Source organism: Salmo salar, chromosome ssa22 (genome assembly GCF_905237065.1).
Source record: "Salmo salar chromosome ssa22, Ssal_v3.1, whole genome shotgun sequence".
In the NCBI taxonomy this organism is placed as follows: Eukaryota; Metazoa; Chordata; class Actinopteri; order Salmoniformes; family Salmonidae; genus Salmo; species Salmo salar.
Window position 1 is genome coordinate 51,735,450 of NC_059463.1, and position 14,926 is coordinate 51,750,375.

Here is a 14,926-nt window from a genome sequence, read left to right on the forward strand (position 1 = left end):
GTGCCAAGCTTGTAGCATCATACCTCAGAAGGCTCAAGGCTGTCATCTCTGCCGAAGGTGCTTCAACAAAGTACTGAGTAAATGTGATATTTCATTTATTGATTTTAAATACATTTTTATAAATTTGCCAACATTTATAAAAACCTGTTGATGTGTAGATTGATGAGGGGATTTTTTTTTTTAATCCATTCTAGAATAAGGCTGAAATGTAACACAATGTGGAAAAAGTCAAGGGGTCTGAATACTTTTCGAATGCACCGTTTACTCTCAGAATAGCCTCAATTCGTTGGGGACATGGACTCTACAAGGTGTCTAAAGCGGTCCACAGGGATGCTGGCCCATGTTGACTCAAATGCTTCCCACAGTTGTGTCAAGTTGGCTGGATGTCCTTTGGGTGGTGGACTATTCTTGATACACACAGGAAACTGTTGAGTTTGAAAAACCCATCAGCGTTGCAGTTCTTGACACAGTTAAACCGGTGTACATACAAACACGCTTACATTTTTTGTCTTGCGCATTCACCCTCTGAATGGCACACATACTGTACACAATCCATGCCTCAATTATCTCAAGGCTTAAAAATCCTCATTAATTCCTGCAGTCAAATGACCTAGTGACTCATGGGTGGAATGATATTAATATTTTTCATAATTTCATAATTAAACATTTGAAGTGTTTCTATGTCAAACGATTTGGTTAAATTTCAGTCTTCTGTGATGTATAGAAAGTGTAATATTGGGCTGCAAACAGAAAATGTAATACATTTCAACTCTATCTTACATGGTACAGGTGTATTTTGTTAAGTCCATAACCATGTGTGTGAGGTCTATACTTTGGTTTCAAAGTAGATTTGTTTAAGACTACCAAGAAACACTGTGATCCTGATTTAGCCCATTGCAGTAAAAAATGTACCTGTCTCCTCCCCTTCATCTACAATGTTTGAAGTGGATTTAAAAGGTGAAATCAATAAGGGATCATAACTTTCACCTGGAATAGCAGATGTTCCTAATGTTTTGTACACTCAGTGTATATTAATATCACGTTAGTCTTCATACCTCTCCCCTGTCAGATCCATTGTTTCTCTTTGGACAGTTTGTGTAGTGGCACAGCGTTCTAAGACACTGCATCTCAGTGCAAGAGGTGTCACTACAGTCCCTGGTTCGATTCCAAGCTGTATCACATCCAGCTGTGATTGGGAGTCCCATAGGGTGGAGCACAATTGGCCCAGCGTCGTCCGGGGTTTTGCCGGGGTCATTGTAAATAACACTTTTTCTTAACTGACTTGCCTAGTTAAATAAAGGTTAAATGTAAAACATTTAAATAGTATGTTGTCAAATGTGTGCCTGAAGCCGAGGCCAGCCAGATCACAATCTTGGTTTTAATGTTTTGTCATCATCATCATTCACCATAGAAGCCTAATTGAATCTTAAATCACACAAAATGTGTGTTTTCTTGCTGTTGTTGGCAAGACTAGTCGTTAATTGAAACATGAAGTTTGAGGTACCCACCATAAATTTAAGCTTGAATGTATTGTTTGTCTAATAGTGAGACGTCCAGATTTTTGCTCTCTGTTCAGCACTAACAGATTTTGGTGTATTGCGAAGACTCACGGAGGGGTACTCAGTTTTCTCTGCTCTATATATAGTAGGCATTCATCTTTGACGCATATGGCAAACAATGGGAACTAATGGCTAGTCGTTATAATCATTTTTAATAACTAATTTATTAACTTTCAGAAATTCAACAGTAATGTACAAGTAACTGACAAAATAAAGGAAACACCAAGTGTCTTATAGGACGTTGGGCAACCACGAGCTGCAAGAACAGCTTCAATGCACCTAGGCATTGATTCTACAAGTGTACACCATTCTTCCACGACGAATTTGGTGTTTTGTTTATGGTGGTGGAAAATGCTGTCTCATGCCCTGCAGAATCTCCCATAATAGTTCAATTGAGTTGAGATCTGGTGACTGAGACACACAAACACTTGAAACCCCCTGTGCTCCTCTGTGACCCCTTTTTCAAAGTCCCTGAGATCTCTTCGTATAGCCATGGTAACTAAAATAATGGGCAACTGGGCATTTTATCACATGACCATAAGCATGATGGGATGTTAATTGCTTAATTAACTCAGGAACCACACCTGTGTGGAAGCACCTGCTTTCAATATACTTTGTATCCCTTAATTACTCAAGTGTTGCCTTTATTTTGGCAGTTATCTGTACTATTAAAAGCAAAAACGAATATTCACACAAACTATCAAAATGCAAAAAGCAGACTCAAATGAACTGATAGTTTTACCTAAAAATATACTGAAGGATTCCAGTACATAAATATATAGTCCTTGCTGTTTACGTAATTCCTTCATATCTGAACATTGTTTCAAAAAACAACAATGACTATCGAACTGATATACAGTGAATATATTTAATCTGATTTCAAATGGGACCGTCAGAATCAGCAGTATCAGCACAGAGACCAAGGTATTGTAGACTCTCTGGTTCTCCTCTCCGTGCCTGTCTTCCTCTCATCCTAAATGGGTCCATGGGCAAAAAAACAAGACAATGGAAGTGATAATGCACAGAATGCTGACACTTAATGTTTAATACACATGGATATGCAGTAGGTGGCAGAGTTCTATCTCATTTCACAAGCGTCTCAAGAGTATGAGTGCTGATCAGGAATCAGCCCCCCCTGTCCATAATCTGATTTAATTTTCAAAACATTTAACAGTCAAAACTGATCCAAGGTCAGCACTCCTGTGCAGTATATACTCTGAGACACATTTTGAATATGGGCCTATGCAGGGTTGTGCTGCCACATTTGGGGCACCGACCTCCGATTTCTTTTTGTTTGTTGTTGTGGAAATCAGCTAACGTACTGCATTTCACCACATTTTGTCATGGTGCAGAGAGAAAACTAGTTTTATAATGCTGTTCTACACATTTTGCTATGGTGCAGAGAGAAAACTAGTTTTATAATGCTGTTCTACACATTTTGTCATGGTGCAGAGAGAAAACTAGTTTTATAATGCTGTTCTACACATTTTGTCATGGTGCAGAGAGAAAACGAGTTTTATAATGCTGTTCTACACATTTTGTCATGGTGCAGAGAGAAAACTAGTTTTATAATGCTGTTCTACACATTTTGCTATGGTGCAGAGAGAAAACTAGTTTTATAATGCTGTTCTAAACATTTTGTCATGGTGCAGAGAGAAAACTAGTTTTATAATGCTGTTCTACACATTTTGTCATGGTGCAGAGAGAAAACTAGTTTTATAATGCTGTTCTACACATTTTGTCATGGTGCAGAGAGAAAACTAGTTTTATAATGCTGTTCTACACATTTTGTCATGGTGCAGAGAGAAAACTAGTTTTATAATGCTGTTCTACACATTTTGTCATGGTGCAGAGAGAAAACTAGTTATATAATGCTGTTCTACACATTTTGTCATGGTGCAGAGAGAACTGTAGTTTTATAATGCTATTCTACACATTTTGTCATGGTGCAGAGAGAAAACTGTGCAGTTTTATAATGCTACTCTACACATTTTGTCATGAGGCTAAGAGAAAATGTTGCCATTTTAAAGCGAATTTCCTGCAATTCTACACCTTCCAGGGTTGTGGGCCCCTTGGAGGTCGGGGCCTGAGTGCTCATTCAATAATAGAGGAGATTTGTCTTGATTGTGTCATGCTTGACTACATTATTATGGGGAGATTACAGCAATTAAACTGGGCAGTGCAGGTTACAGGCACAATAAGACTATGTGAATCAGACCTGGGTTCAAATACTATTTGAAATCATTGCAAATACTTCAGCTGTGCTTGATTGAGTTTGCCTTGATTGAGTTTGCAAACCCCGCCCACCTGGCACTCCAGGCAGATTTAAGCAAATGCTGAAAGTATTTCAAAGACTTCAAATAGCTTTTGAACCCAGGTGTGATGTGAAAGTGGTTAACGTACACAGCATAGCCAGTCCTCTTGCTTCACAGTGGCTAACACCGCCTCATTCACTCTATGATAGAGCAGTTCTCCCTCTGGTGTCTGAAAGGTGAAGAGTCCCTCTCCAGTGTCACACATCCTGGGGAAAATACAGTTTTCCATTCATTCTGTGAATGGCCTATGATAAATTAATTTGGTTCAGACTCCCAAATAGTTACTTACACTTTCAAAAAACTATCATAAATAAGCATTAGCAAATATAAGCATTACAATCCACAATAATTATAAAGCATATAATCACTTATTCACTAAAGATATTATTTAGTGTAATCCAACAGTGTTTCATAATGTTAAATAACACTTTCCCTTGAGGACCTCTGACTGGTCAAAGGGCTGGATCGGTATCAACCATCTTACTTTCACCTATTAAGTCATTTCAGATCAGTGGTTTCAGAGCAGTGGTCACTGGTAATGGAGTAGAGCAGAGTGAAGTCCATTGGAGGTTTGTTTTTTTTCCAAATTATCTCTCCTTCCTCCCAAGTACGCACTAATCACTTCTCTTCAATGATTAGAAATGAAATGACTGGTATAGTAAATATGTCTATTCCCAGTAGCCCATGTCCAAAAAGTCCCAGGACAGGGTATGAACCCTGCATCAATCCTACCCCTAGCAGTATACTGTACACACCTCTTGGTCTATGAGGTCACTTATGTATTTAGATGTATGATGCACGGCTCTGATTCTTAGTCAACATAGAGTATCCAATAGGAAGACAGCTACAAACTATGTTGACTTGTTTATACAGTATATACATTACATTGGTTAATACAATTCTTATCAAGTGGTTTTCTACCCAGATCCTCACCTCCCAGCTTCAAATGTGAACCAGTTTTGACCCCGACCGTAACGGCGAAGTGACCGCAGTGGCCAGGATGTGATTTTGAGACCAGGGTTCTGGGTGTCCCACAGCATGAGAGTGTCACAAGTGATCTGAAGATTACATTCCCCATTGAAATCCATACACTGTGATGGCTTCATGAATACGTGGAACTGCTCTGGAAAAGAGAACACAATACATTGATAAGCCAGAAACAAGGTGCGATCTGTGATATTTATTTTGGTAGCTTAAACTAATTTAATTGAACAATGTTACTTACATTATGTAATTTATAGTTTCAAAATGTGGTTAAATATTTAGAGCTATGAATGTGAGTGCTTTTTTTTCTTTTGGAGGCCCATCCCTCAGCTTTATATCACGCCAAGTGTAGTCGGTTTGTTGTTTTTCAGATGAAAGATTGGGCCTTTAAAGCATGTTGCTCATATTTTTCGACCCATTTATTCAAAGCATTTGATCATTATAGTAGCTTGTGTCATTGCTGGAATATTATCCGAACGTGGTCTATACCTCTGTGATCTCGATGTAGGTTCATGTTAAATAGGACCGGCTCCTCCAAGGTCAGGTCAGTCATTTTAGTCTCCAGACATTCCATTTGTAGCACTTTGCACCATTCCTTGGCGTCCAACTCTGTTAGGAGTTGTTGAACGAAATGCTTTTAGAATGTGTTATACTTGTAAATCATTTGTATTTGTAGTTAGTTGTGTTGACAAAATAAGTTAGTTCAAGTCAACTCAATCCAGTTTAATTCAATACAACATTAAGTTCATGTTTCCCAAACTCACCTGAATCACATGCAAAAGCCTTTGGTGAGTCGTCCTTGAAAGTGAGAACCACAGCATGTTTCTTTTTATCCCGTGGGGGTCTGGCAACACTTCTTATTTTTCTGAGGTCTGTCACCTGAAAGAATATAGGACACAATAATGGCCCTGTTTGTTGCTCCCAAAAGTGCTCTTTAATAATAAAACTTTCATTATATAATAACAACCCTCCAGCCAACACAGTCTTTATCAGGTTGTTGAAACTATAGAATTACCCATATAACTTTTAATAGGATCTCTGTGGTTGAAACGTAGTTTCATCTCTACAAAGCCACAAAGCTATATGTCAATTTAAGCTCACAGCAAGCAAACAGTGAGCAAATCTTCTTTATACTTCTAAATATATATCTCTTCTCATTTTGTTGTCGAGACCCTGTGGTACATTTGAGTGTAATGACTCTCATTTTCACAAATCAACAAAATAACCACAACTCTCGATGTTATTGATAATCACGGGGGAAAAACTAAACAAATCACCACCCCAGTATTTCAGTTTGATTGTTACTTTGTGGTGACATTGGCAGTTAGCCGCCTGTTCATTTGAGAACCTCTCCAATCTCTTGGGCCCTTTACTGGAGTCTCTTCTTAGAACAAGCCAGCACCTCCGATAGATCTGGACAAAAGAGGGAATGATTGAGAAATCAGTTCATCCACGTTGAGTCCATTGACTTAGATTAAATTGGTCTGAGGCTGGTTTGAAAGCAGACACTTACCCATAAATGCTTGCTGCGAAAATACACATATCCCTGTTTAACAATGTCATTAAAATACAAATCCATTGCTTGAACCCACCATCAGACACTCATGCTTGGGAGAAACTGGCACACAGAAGTCCCTTTACTCTCTCTTTATCATGTCTCTCCTCCCGTCTCTGATTTGACAATACAACACAGTGCAACGCAGGAGTATCGCTATAGCCCAATGCTCATGGGACTATTATGGGACTGATCTCCTTCTGTGATGTAGATATTAGGGTGAGGCAGTGGGGGGGGCAGACGAGAGAGAGAGAGAGACAGTGAGTCTGAAGTTTATATTCGGTAGGGAGGGATCTAGTCCAAAGAACCAGGATTCTCACAGGACCTCTAATTAGTAGCCTGTCAATCTTGAGACTTAAATATAAACACAAATAAATATATCCTCGATGAAAACCTGTCTCTGTCTGTTTTCCTATTTAAGTGTATCGAGTTAGATGCAACTCTTCCAACCGTTGCTACGGTACACTCTAGCCTCCTCAATTTCAACTCTGGACCTAGAAGCCAGTTCCACTGGCTTTTATTATTATTATTGTTTTCCTCTAACCCTACCACCCCTCCCCTAATTAGAATAAACTGATGGACAACAACATTTAGGCTTCTACTTCCAGCTTATACATACTATATTCATATTACGGACACAGTATATTTTACATTAGTTATCTTTTGTTTGTTTTTAGTCCGATCCTTCAGCGACCCTCAACCCCTCCCATCTATCTCTGAAGACCATCTCGTTTTGATTTCTATTTGCCATATATTTTTCAGCTGTGCTGTGATGTTTCACAAAAGTTCTGAACCTTTCTATTCTCATAGTTTCTACAGATTGTAATTTAAAGAAAAAAACGTTTTCTAAGAGTATTATATTATCGATCGATTAACTTTCAGATCACCCAGCAGTGCTATTTGCAGAGTTAACTCCAGGTAAATCTTGCAATTCTTCAGCCATTCCTGAACCTGCGACCAAAAACAAGCTACATTTGGACAGTACCAAAACAAATGATCTAATGATTCTGTCTCTTCGTAGCAAAATCTGCAGAGCTGAGATGGTTGTATCCCCCATATATACAGTAGCAGTCAAAAGTTTGGACACACCTACTCATTTAAGCATTTTCCCTTATTTTTACTATTTTCTACATTGTAGAAAAATTGTGAAGACATCAAAACTATGAAATAACACATATGGAATCATGTAGTAACCAAAAAAGTGTTAAACAAATCAAAATATATTTGAGATTTGAGATTCTTCAAAGTAGCCACCCTTTGCCTTGATGACAGCTTTGAACACTCTTGGCATTCTCTCAACCAGCTTCATGAGGAATGCTATTCCAACAGTCTTGAAGGAGTTCCCACATATGCTGAGCACTTGTTGGCTGTTTATCCTTCACTCTGTGGTCCAACTCATCCCATACCATCTCAATTGGGTTGATGTCGGTGATTGTGGAGGCCAGGTCATCTGATGCAGCACTCCATCACTCTCCTTCTTTGTCAAATAGCCCTTAAACAGCCTGGAGGTGTGTTTTGGGTCACTGTCCTGTCTAAAAACAAACGATAGTCCCACTAAGCGCAAACCAGATGGGATGGCGTATCGCTGCAGAATGCTGTGGTAGCCATGCTGGTTAAGTGTGCCCTGAATTCTAAATAAATTACAGACAGTGTCACCAGCAAAGCTCCCCCACACCATCACTCCTCCATGCTTCACGGTGGGAACCACATATGAAGAGATTTTACATTTACATTTTAGTCATTTAGCAGACACGCTTATCCAGAGCGACTTACAGTAGTGAATGCATACATTTCATATATATATATATTTTTTGTATTGGCCCCCCGTGGGAATCAAACCCACAACCCTGGCGTTGCACACACCATGCTGGCGTTGCAAAAACCATGCTCTACCAACTGAGCCACAGGGAAGACCATCCGTTCACCTACTCTCCATCTCACAAAGACAGAGATTGGAACCAAAAATCTCAAATTTGTACTTATCAGACCAAAGGACAGATTTCCACCGGTCTAATGTCCATTGCTTGTGTTTCTTTGCCCAAGCAAGTCTCTTTTTCTTATTGGTGTCCTTTAGTAGTTGTTTCTTTGCAGCAATTCAACAATGAAGACCAGATTCACGCAGTCTCCTCTGAACAGCTGAGGTTGAGATGTGTCTGCTACTTGGTAACTCTGGGTCTTCCTTTCGAGAGTCCTCATGAGAGCCAGTTTCATCAAAGCGCTTGATGGTTTTTGCGACTGCACTTGACGAAACATTCAAAGTTCTAAAATGTTTGTCTTTTACCAAATAGGGTTAACTTCTGTATACCACCTCTACCTTGTCACAACACAGTTGATATGCTACAACGCATTAAGAAGGAAATAAATTCCACAAATTAGCTTTTAACAAGTCACACCTGTTAATTGAAATGCATTCCAGGTGACTACCTCATGAAGCTAGTTGAGAGAATGCCAAGAGTGTGCAAAGCAGTCATCAAAGCAAAGGGTGGCTCCTTTGAAGAATCTCAAATATAAAATATATTTTCATTTGTTCAACACTTTTTTGTTTACTACATGATTCCATATGTGTTATTTCATAGTTTGATGTCTTCACTATTATTGTACAATGTAGAAAATAGTACAAATAAAGAAAAACCCTTGAATGAGTAGGTGTGTCCAAACGTTTGACTGGTACTATATATAAGAATTTTGTATAATCATTTAAATTGAAAAACTGTGTGTCCACTGCCTTTTTCATTGTTCTCTTGTTCTCCTCTAATCAGTGACCTGGGCCACCAAATCATTATCAGGTAGAACAGAAAAACAGCAGGTTCCAGACCAGGGTAACAGCCTATTCTGCCCTTTCCCAAGCAGGATTACCCCTAATGCAGACTTCGACTATGATCTAATATGTTATCCTTGTTTTGAACAGGATTACCCCTAATGCAGACTTCGACTATGATCTAATATGTTATCCTTGTTTTGAACAGGATTACCCCTAATGCAGACTTCGACTATGATCTAATATGTTATCCTTGTTTTGAACAGGATTACCCCTAATGCAGACTTCGACTATGATCTAATATGTTATCCTTGTTTTCAACTCACACAGTCATCCATACAATAGTTATCTTCAGACCACATGTCATTCCAACTCTCCAATGAAATGAGAAAATAAACTGTACACATTCCTTTACACATGCTTGGAATTGAATGAGGACTACCAATGCAGTATTACTTACAGTTATTCTAAAAACAGCCCATTATACTCAGGCATATGTCTATGGGGCGTGAGGTTCACAAAATCCTATTTAGTAGGCAGGGTCATCAATTGCTAATGCTAATTCAAGACCTGTGGCCTCTTGCTACCACTACTGCCAACGTCAGCTAACTGTGAGAAACATTTACACACATACCGATGACATGGGCAGTCGTGTGGTGTGTATAAACAGCATTGATACCATGCACTCAACAACTCTTAAAATACAGACTTTTCAGTCTGACTTTAAACAAACTATAACTTATGAAGCTTCATAGTCCTTTATAAGGCCTACATAAATGCTTCACAAATCATTTATTAGAACAATGATCATGCTTTATACTGTATATGGATATATGACTTTAAAACTTGAAAATAAGAACAGATAGTTTACATCTGTTAATCAATTATTTGTATGGCATCTACGTAGGCTTTATAAAGGGCTTATGACATTTTTATCTAGCTGAAATGTATGCACAATGATGATGGAAACACATAATAGGCTAAATGAATAAAAAACTATTAGTATGTATTAGCAGTTAGTCATGAAGTCATTGCCTCTGTCCAGCTGCTTTTCTAGCCTGCTTCCCAGTAGGCTTTTTGAGTACGCAAGAAAAGGAGAGGAGTCGTTGATGGCCTATGCTCCCAAAGGAGCGATGCGCCTAAGCGAGTATGTAGGAAAGTAAGAATAGGATGTTTTGTAGTATGTGACATTTCTTAACTTTGAGTCAGGATGCTTTTCATCTAGTATGAATTTTCAATATACCTAATTACCACTTTTTGTAAGGAAAACTATTTCACTTTTGTTGTACGTAATTATAGGTCATATTTCATAGAAATATGGAGACACTGGACAGTTCCTTTACTAGAATGTTCTAAAAATAATATGTAGTATGGTTAATAGATAGTCAATATTTTAGTAAGCAGTAGGATAGTAGAGAATTCAGTCATGGTCATAGTGAAGGATTATTTATCAGTACTTCCTCTTCCATTAATTATTGTACCTGACTCAAAATTACAATGTATTTTGACTGATAAGGATCCAACTAGTTAATAAAGAGCTATGTTAAGATGATCTTACCACGGTGTTCACACTTTATTCATGTCACCCTGCATCCCACTGCTGGCTTGCCATTGAAGCTAAGCAGGGTTAGTCCATGGATGGAAGACCAGATGCTGTTGTTGGAGGGCCAGTAGGAGGCACTCTTTCCTCTGGCGTAAAAATAAACAACAATGCCCCAGGGCAGTGACATTGCCCTGTGTATGGTGCCGTCTTCCAGATGGAATCTTTTATTGTAAGACTAGGGGTGTTAACCCTGGTGTCCTGGGTAAATTCCCCATCTGTCCCACATGGCCACCTAATCATCCCCAGCTTCCAATTGGCTCATTCACCCCCCTCCTCTGTAATTATTCCCCAGGTTGTTGCTGTAAATAGAATGTGTTTTGAGTCACCTGGAAAAATAAGGGTTAAATGAATTATGCCTCTGATACACCAGTCACAATACCTCTGACTTTTACAGGAGCGTATAGTGACCAGCCTAGGATTCAAATAGTATCCTACGTTGTGTTTGCCTGCAGTGTCAAATGTGCTGGGACGGTTCCGCTGTCCACTGTGCCAGGCAAGCTCAATTACTGTAGACGACATCACTTTCAACAGCGTATACTCTTATTATGCATGGCCTTGTACTCACAAAGAAACTAACTACATTTGTTCAGCTCCACACGCATTTCAGGTGAATGACACTTGGCAGCGGTCCAAAGCAAAGACCATGTTGAGAAACCGAGGGTAAAGTTACTCTCACCTTTGTTATAACACTTGCCAATGTTTTTGTGTGCTTTACGTCAATGCTTTGAGTTCAAAACTTGTGAAATAGCAGAACATGAGGAAAATATTGAATCTGTGTCAATCAGGTGGTGACAGACAGTCCCCTTTGGGAAAACACATACCGTAAACATGTTGCATGTGTACACAGTGTGATATTTTTAATGGGGATTTTTTTTTTTTCTGGCAATCTGGTCCTCGTAAAAAACTGGGACTTTAGTCAAATATCATGATAGGTGAATACACTTTACTTTAGAGGCCACCAATAAGGTCACACATACAGTGTTGTGCAGTCATGCTTCAAATACAGTATCTCCATTATATGTAGTAAAAAAAAACATACAATACATTTTTCACTTGAGGTGTTATGAATCTACTTAAAAAGGCATGTTAACCCTCATAACATATTTTACATAAATATATTAGTCATTTTGAACCCTAGAAGAAACTATTGGAAAAATGAACAATCATAGCAGAATTTCAACTTAATTCTTATCAAAACATTATTAGACATGTACAAAAATAAAAATTAAGAAAACAAAGCAGACTGTTATTTTAGCAAAATAACAGTTAATTTGCATATTCTGTAAAACGAAAATCTACATTTTCCCCTTAAATAATGTGCAGATTTTTTTTCAAAGTACAATCCACATTAGTACTAAAAACCAGATTCTATTCTAGTACCGTTTTGTTTTTTATAATATTTTTTGTAAATATAGATTTTGACATATTTCTGTGGTAAAAATGACTGCCATTTAAAGGGGCGGTACACCAACATTTTAAATATACTTATTGAAAGAAAAGTGATTAATTAATTCATCCTGCTAGACAATTACCAAAAATATGGCTTCGTTTTTTCTTTTTATTTACTTACCCCACAGCCAGCATTATCATTGCTGCTAGTCATGTAATGGGGGTTGTAAAAGGTCTATTACAGGATGCTTCAAAAAGCATGGCCAAATCCTGAAAGTCACTTCAAACCAAATGTTATAGCAACCCAAATACTATTATGCGTTGCACATATAGAAAATTGTAGGATATTATAAAAATTGGTATTTATATAACATTTCCTGTAGAATAACTCTTTTTTGGGGGGAAATACACACCAATACAGCACTATGTGTACATTCAGAGGGTAGCTGGGGTCTATTTTACAGTTCTACCAACTATTCATATCACTGACAGACTTTAATGAGGTAATTGTGATTATACCTAGGTCATGCCTAGTTATAACCAGTTATAACCATAGGTGAGTACATATGGTGCTTCATTTCATCAGGTGATCTGTGTGTCTGGTCAGAATCAGGTCACCCCCCAGGATAGACTTATATTATGACCATTTTGATACAGAGAAACTAAACCATGATCTTGATTTATTAAGAACAAGTTGATTGACAAAGTCATGAAAAATTGGGAGAATTTCATAAATCACATTTGGGCTATGAACAAAATGACTCCAGTCGGTAGGTAGTATGAGGGTTAAAAAAGCATGATATGCTATATGATGCTATAACTATATTATAATGATAATACTATTAACATTACTACATAATTATTCTTACTATTTCATTATTACTACATGTATACAGCATAATTTTCTTTCTTGTATCACATTTATTGATTTACAGTAGCAATGTCTTCTTGAATTTCCTGTTGTACTCAACTTTTCGCACCCATGTATACTGAAATAAAACAAAACTAAAATAAAACGTTGAAGTAGACTACAGATTCATAATATTTTCATAATGTCAACAGAAATCATGTAATAGAAAATTACATTATTATGTAATTCAGTCCAAATCTCGTGACATGACTTGAAGTATATGTTTGAACAGTAGATGGCAGAACTACACTATCTTAAATATCCAGCTGTGCATTTCAAATCAGTGTATTTGAAATCAGTGTATTTCAAATCAGTGTATTTCAAATCAGTGTATTTCAAATCAAAGGACCATAATAAAGTACTTGCAGCTTTGGGCAATGAATAACAGGTAGACATAACAATGAATAACAGGTAGACATTACAATGAATAACAGGTAGACATAACAATGACTAACAGGTAGACATTACAATGAATAACAGGTAGACATAACAATGAATAACAGGTAGACATTACAATGAATAACAGGTAGACATAACAATGAATAACAGGTAGACATTACAATGAATAACAGGTAAACATAACAATGAATAACAGGTAGACATTACAATGAATAACAGGTAGACATAACAATGAATAACAGGTAGACATAACAATGAATAACAGGTAGACATTACAATGAATAACAGGTAGACATAACAATGAATAACAGGTAGACATTACAATGAATAACAGGTAGACATAACAATGAATAACAGGTAAACATAACAATGAATAACAGGTAGACATAACAATGAATAACAGGTAGACATTACAATGAATAACAGGTAGACATAACAATGAATAACAGGTAGACATTACAATGAATAACAGGTAGACATTACAATGAATAACAGGTAGACATTACAATGAATAACAGGTAGACATAACAATGACTAACAGGTAGACATTACAATGAATAACAGGTAGACATTACAGGTAATAACAGGTAGACATTACAGGTAATAACAGGTAGACATTACAGGTAATAACAGGTAGACATTACAGTTAATAACAGGTAGAAATTACAGGTAATAACAGGTGACATTACACATTTTGTATGTGTGGTGATCTTCTTTCTGCATAAGAATTTTGAAGTAAAGTGAAATTAAATATAATTGAATATGATGCAATATAGTCAATATTTTTCCACATTGCAAAGGTATCCTTAAAGGATCCCAATTGGTTTAAAACAGTTTAATATAATACATCTTATTCTTATCAATAAGACTGTAAAACAGAATTTATATAATTGTGTGAGCCTGGTCTATCGGAATCTGCTGACTTGCGACCACACATTGGCCCTTGTGGCATGGGATGTATATAAACCCTGTACTGGCCAAGCTTTGAAGCCACTGGTCGGCCATATTGGCGCCCACCAGTAGGAGCAATCCTCCATAGGAATGAATGTAATTCTACAGTATTTCAATGAAATGTTTCAAGGACAATATTACATGTATTTAAGTATTTTTTTTTTGTAGTGGGGACAGTAACATTAGCAATGTAAAAAAAAGTGTTAAAATTAAAAATGTCAAAAAGTATACTCAAGGGAAAATGTTTTCATACAGATTTTTTTTTTTAATGTTTAGCTCACATAGTATTATTTAAAAGTATGCATTAAGATGTATGTAATAGAATAAACGTGGCAAAAAAAGAATTACATAAAAAAATGCATTTCTATTGGTTCCAAACTATTCTTCAACACAGTGCTCCCTATCAGTCATCTAGAGTACATATCAATGATTGTTTTAAATCAAAATCAAATCAAATGTATTTATAAAGCCCTTCTTACATCAGCTGATATCTCAAAGTGCTG

The 14,926-nt window shown here is 37.2% G+C and overlaps 1 protein-coding gene across 1 annotated transcript; it reads right to left on the minus strand.

Moving 5' to 3' along the window:
* Positions 1 to 2,411: 2,411 nt before the first annotated feature.
* dok5 (Docking protein 5) lies at positions 2,412 to 6,596 on the minus strand. Its single transcript, NM_001141501.1, is given in 7 exon segments — positions 2,412 to 2,532; positions 3,963 to 4,080; positions 4,808 to 4,997; positions 5,348 to 5,467; positions 5,623 to 5,737; positions 6,164 to 6,271; positions 6,372 to 6,596. Coding segments are annotated over 7 exon segments (783 nt in total). The 5' UTR covers positions 6,438 to 6,596; the 3' UTR covers positions 2,412 to 2,466.
* Positions 6,597 to 14,926: the final 8,330 nt, after the last annotated feature.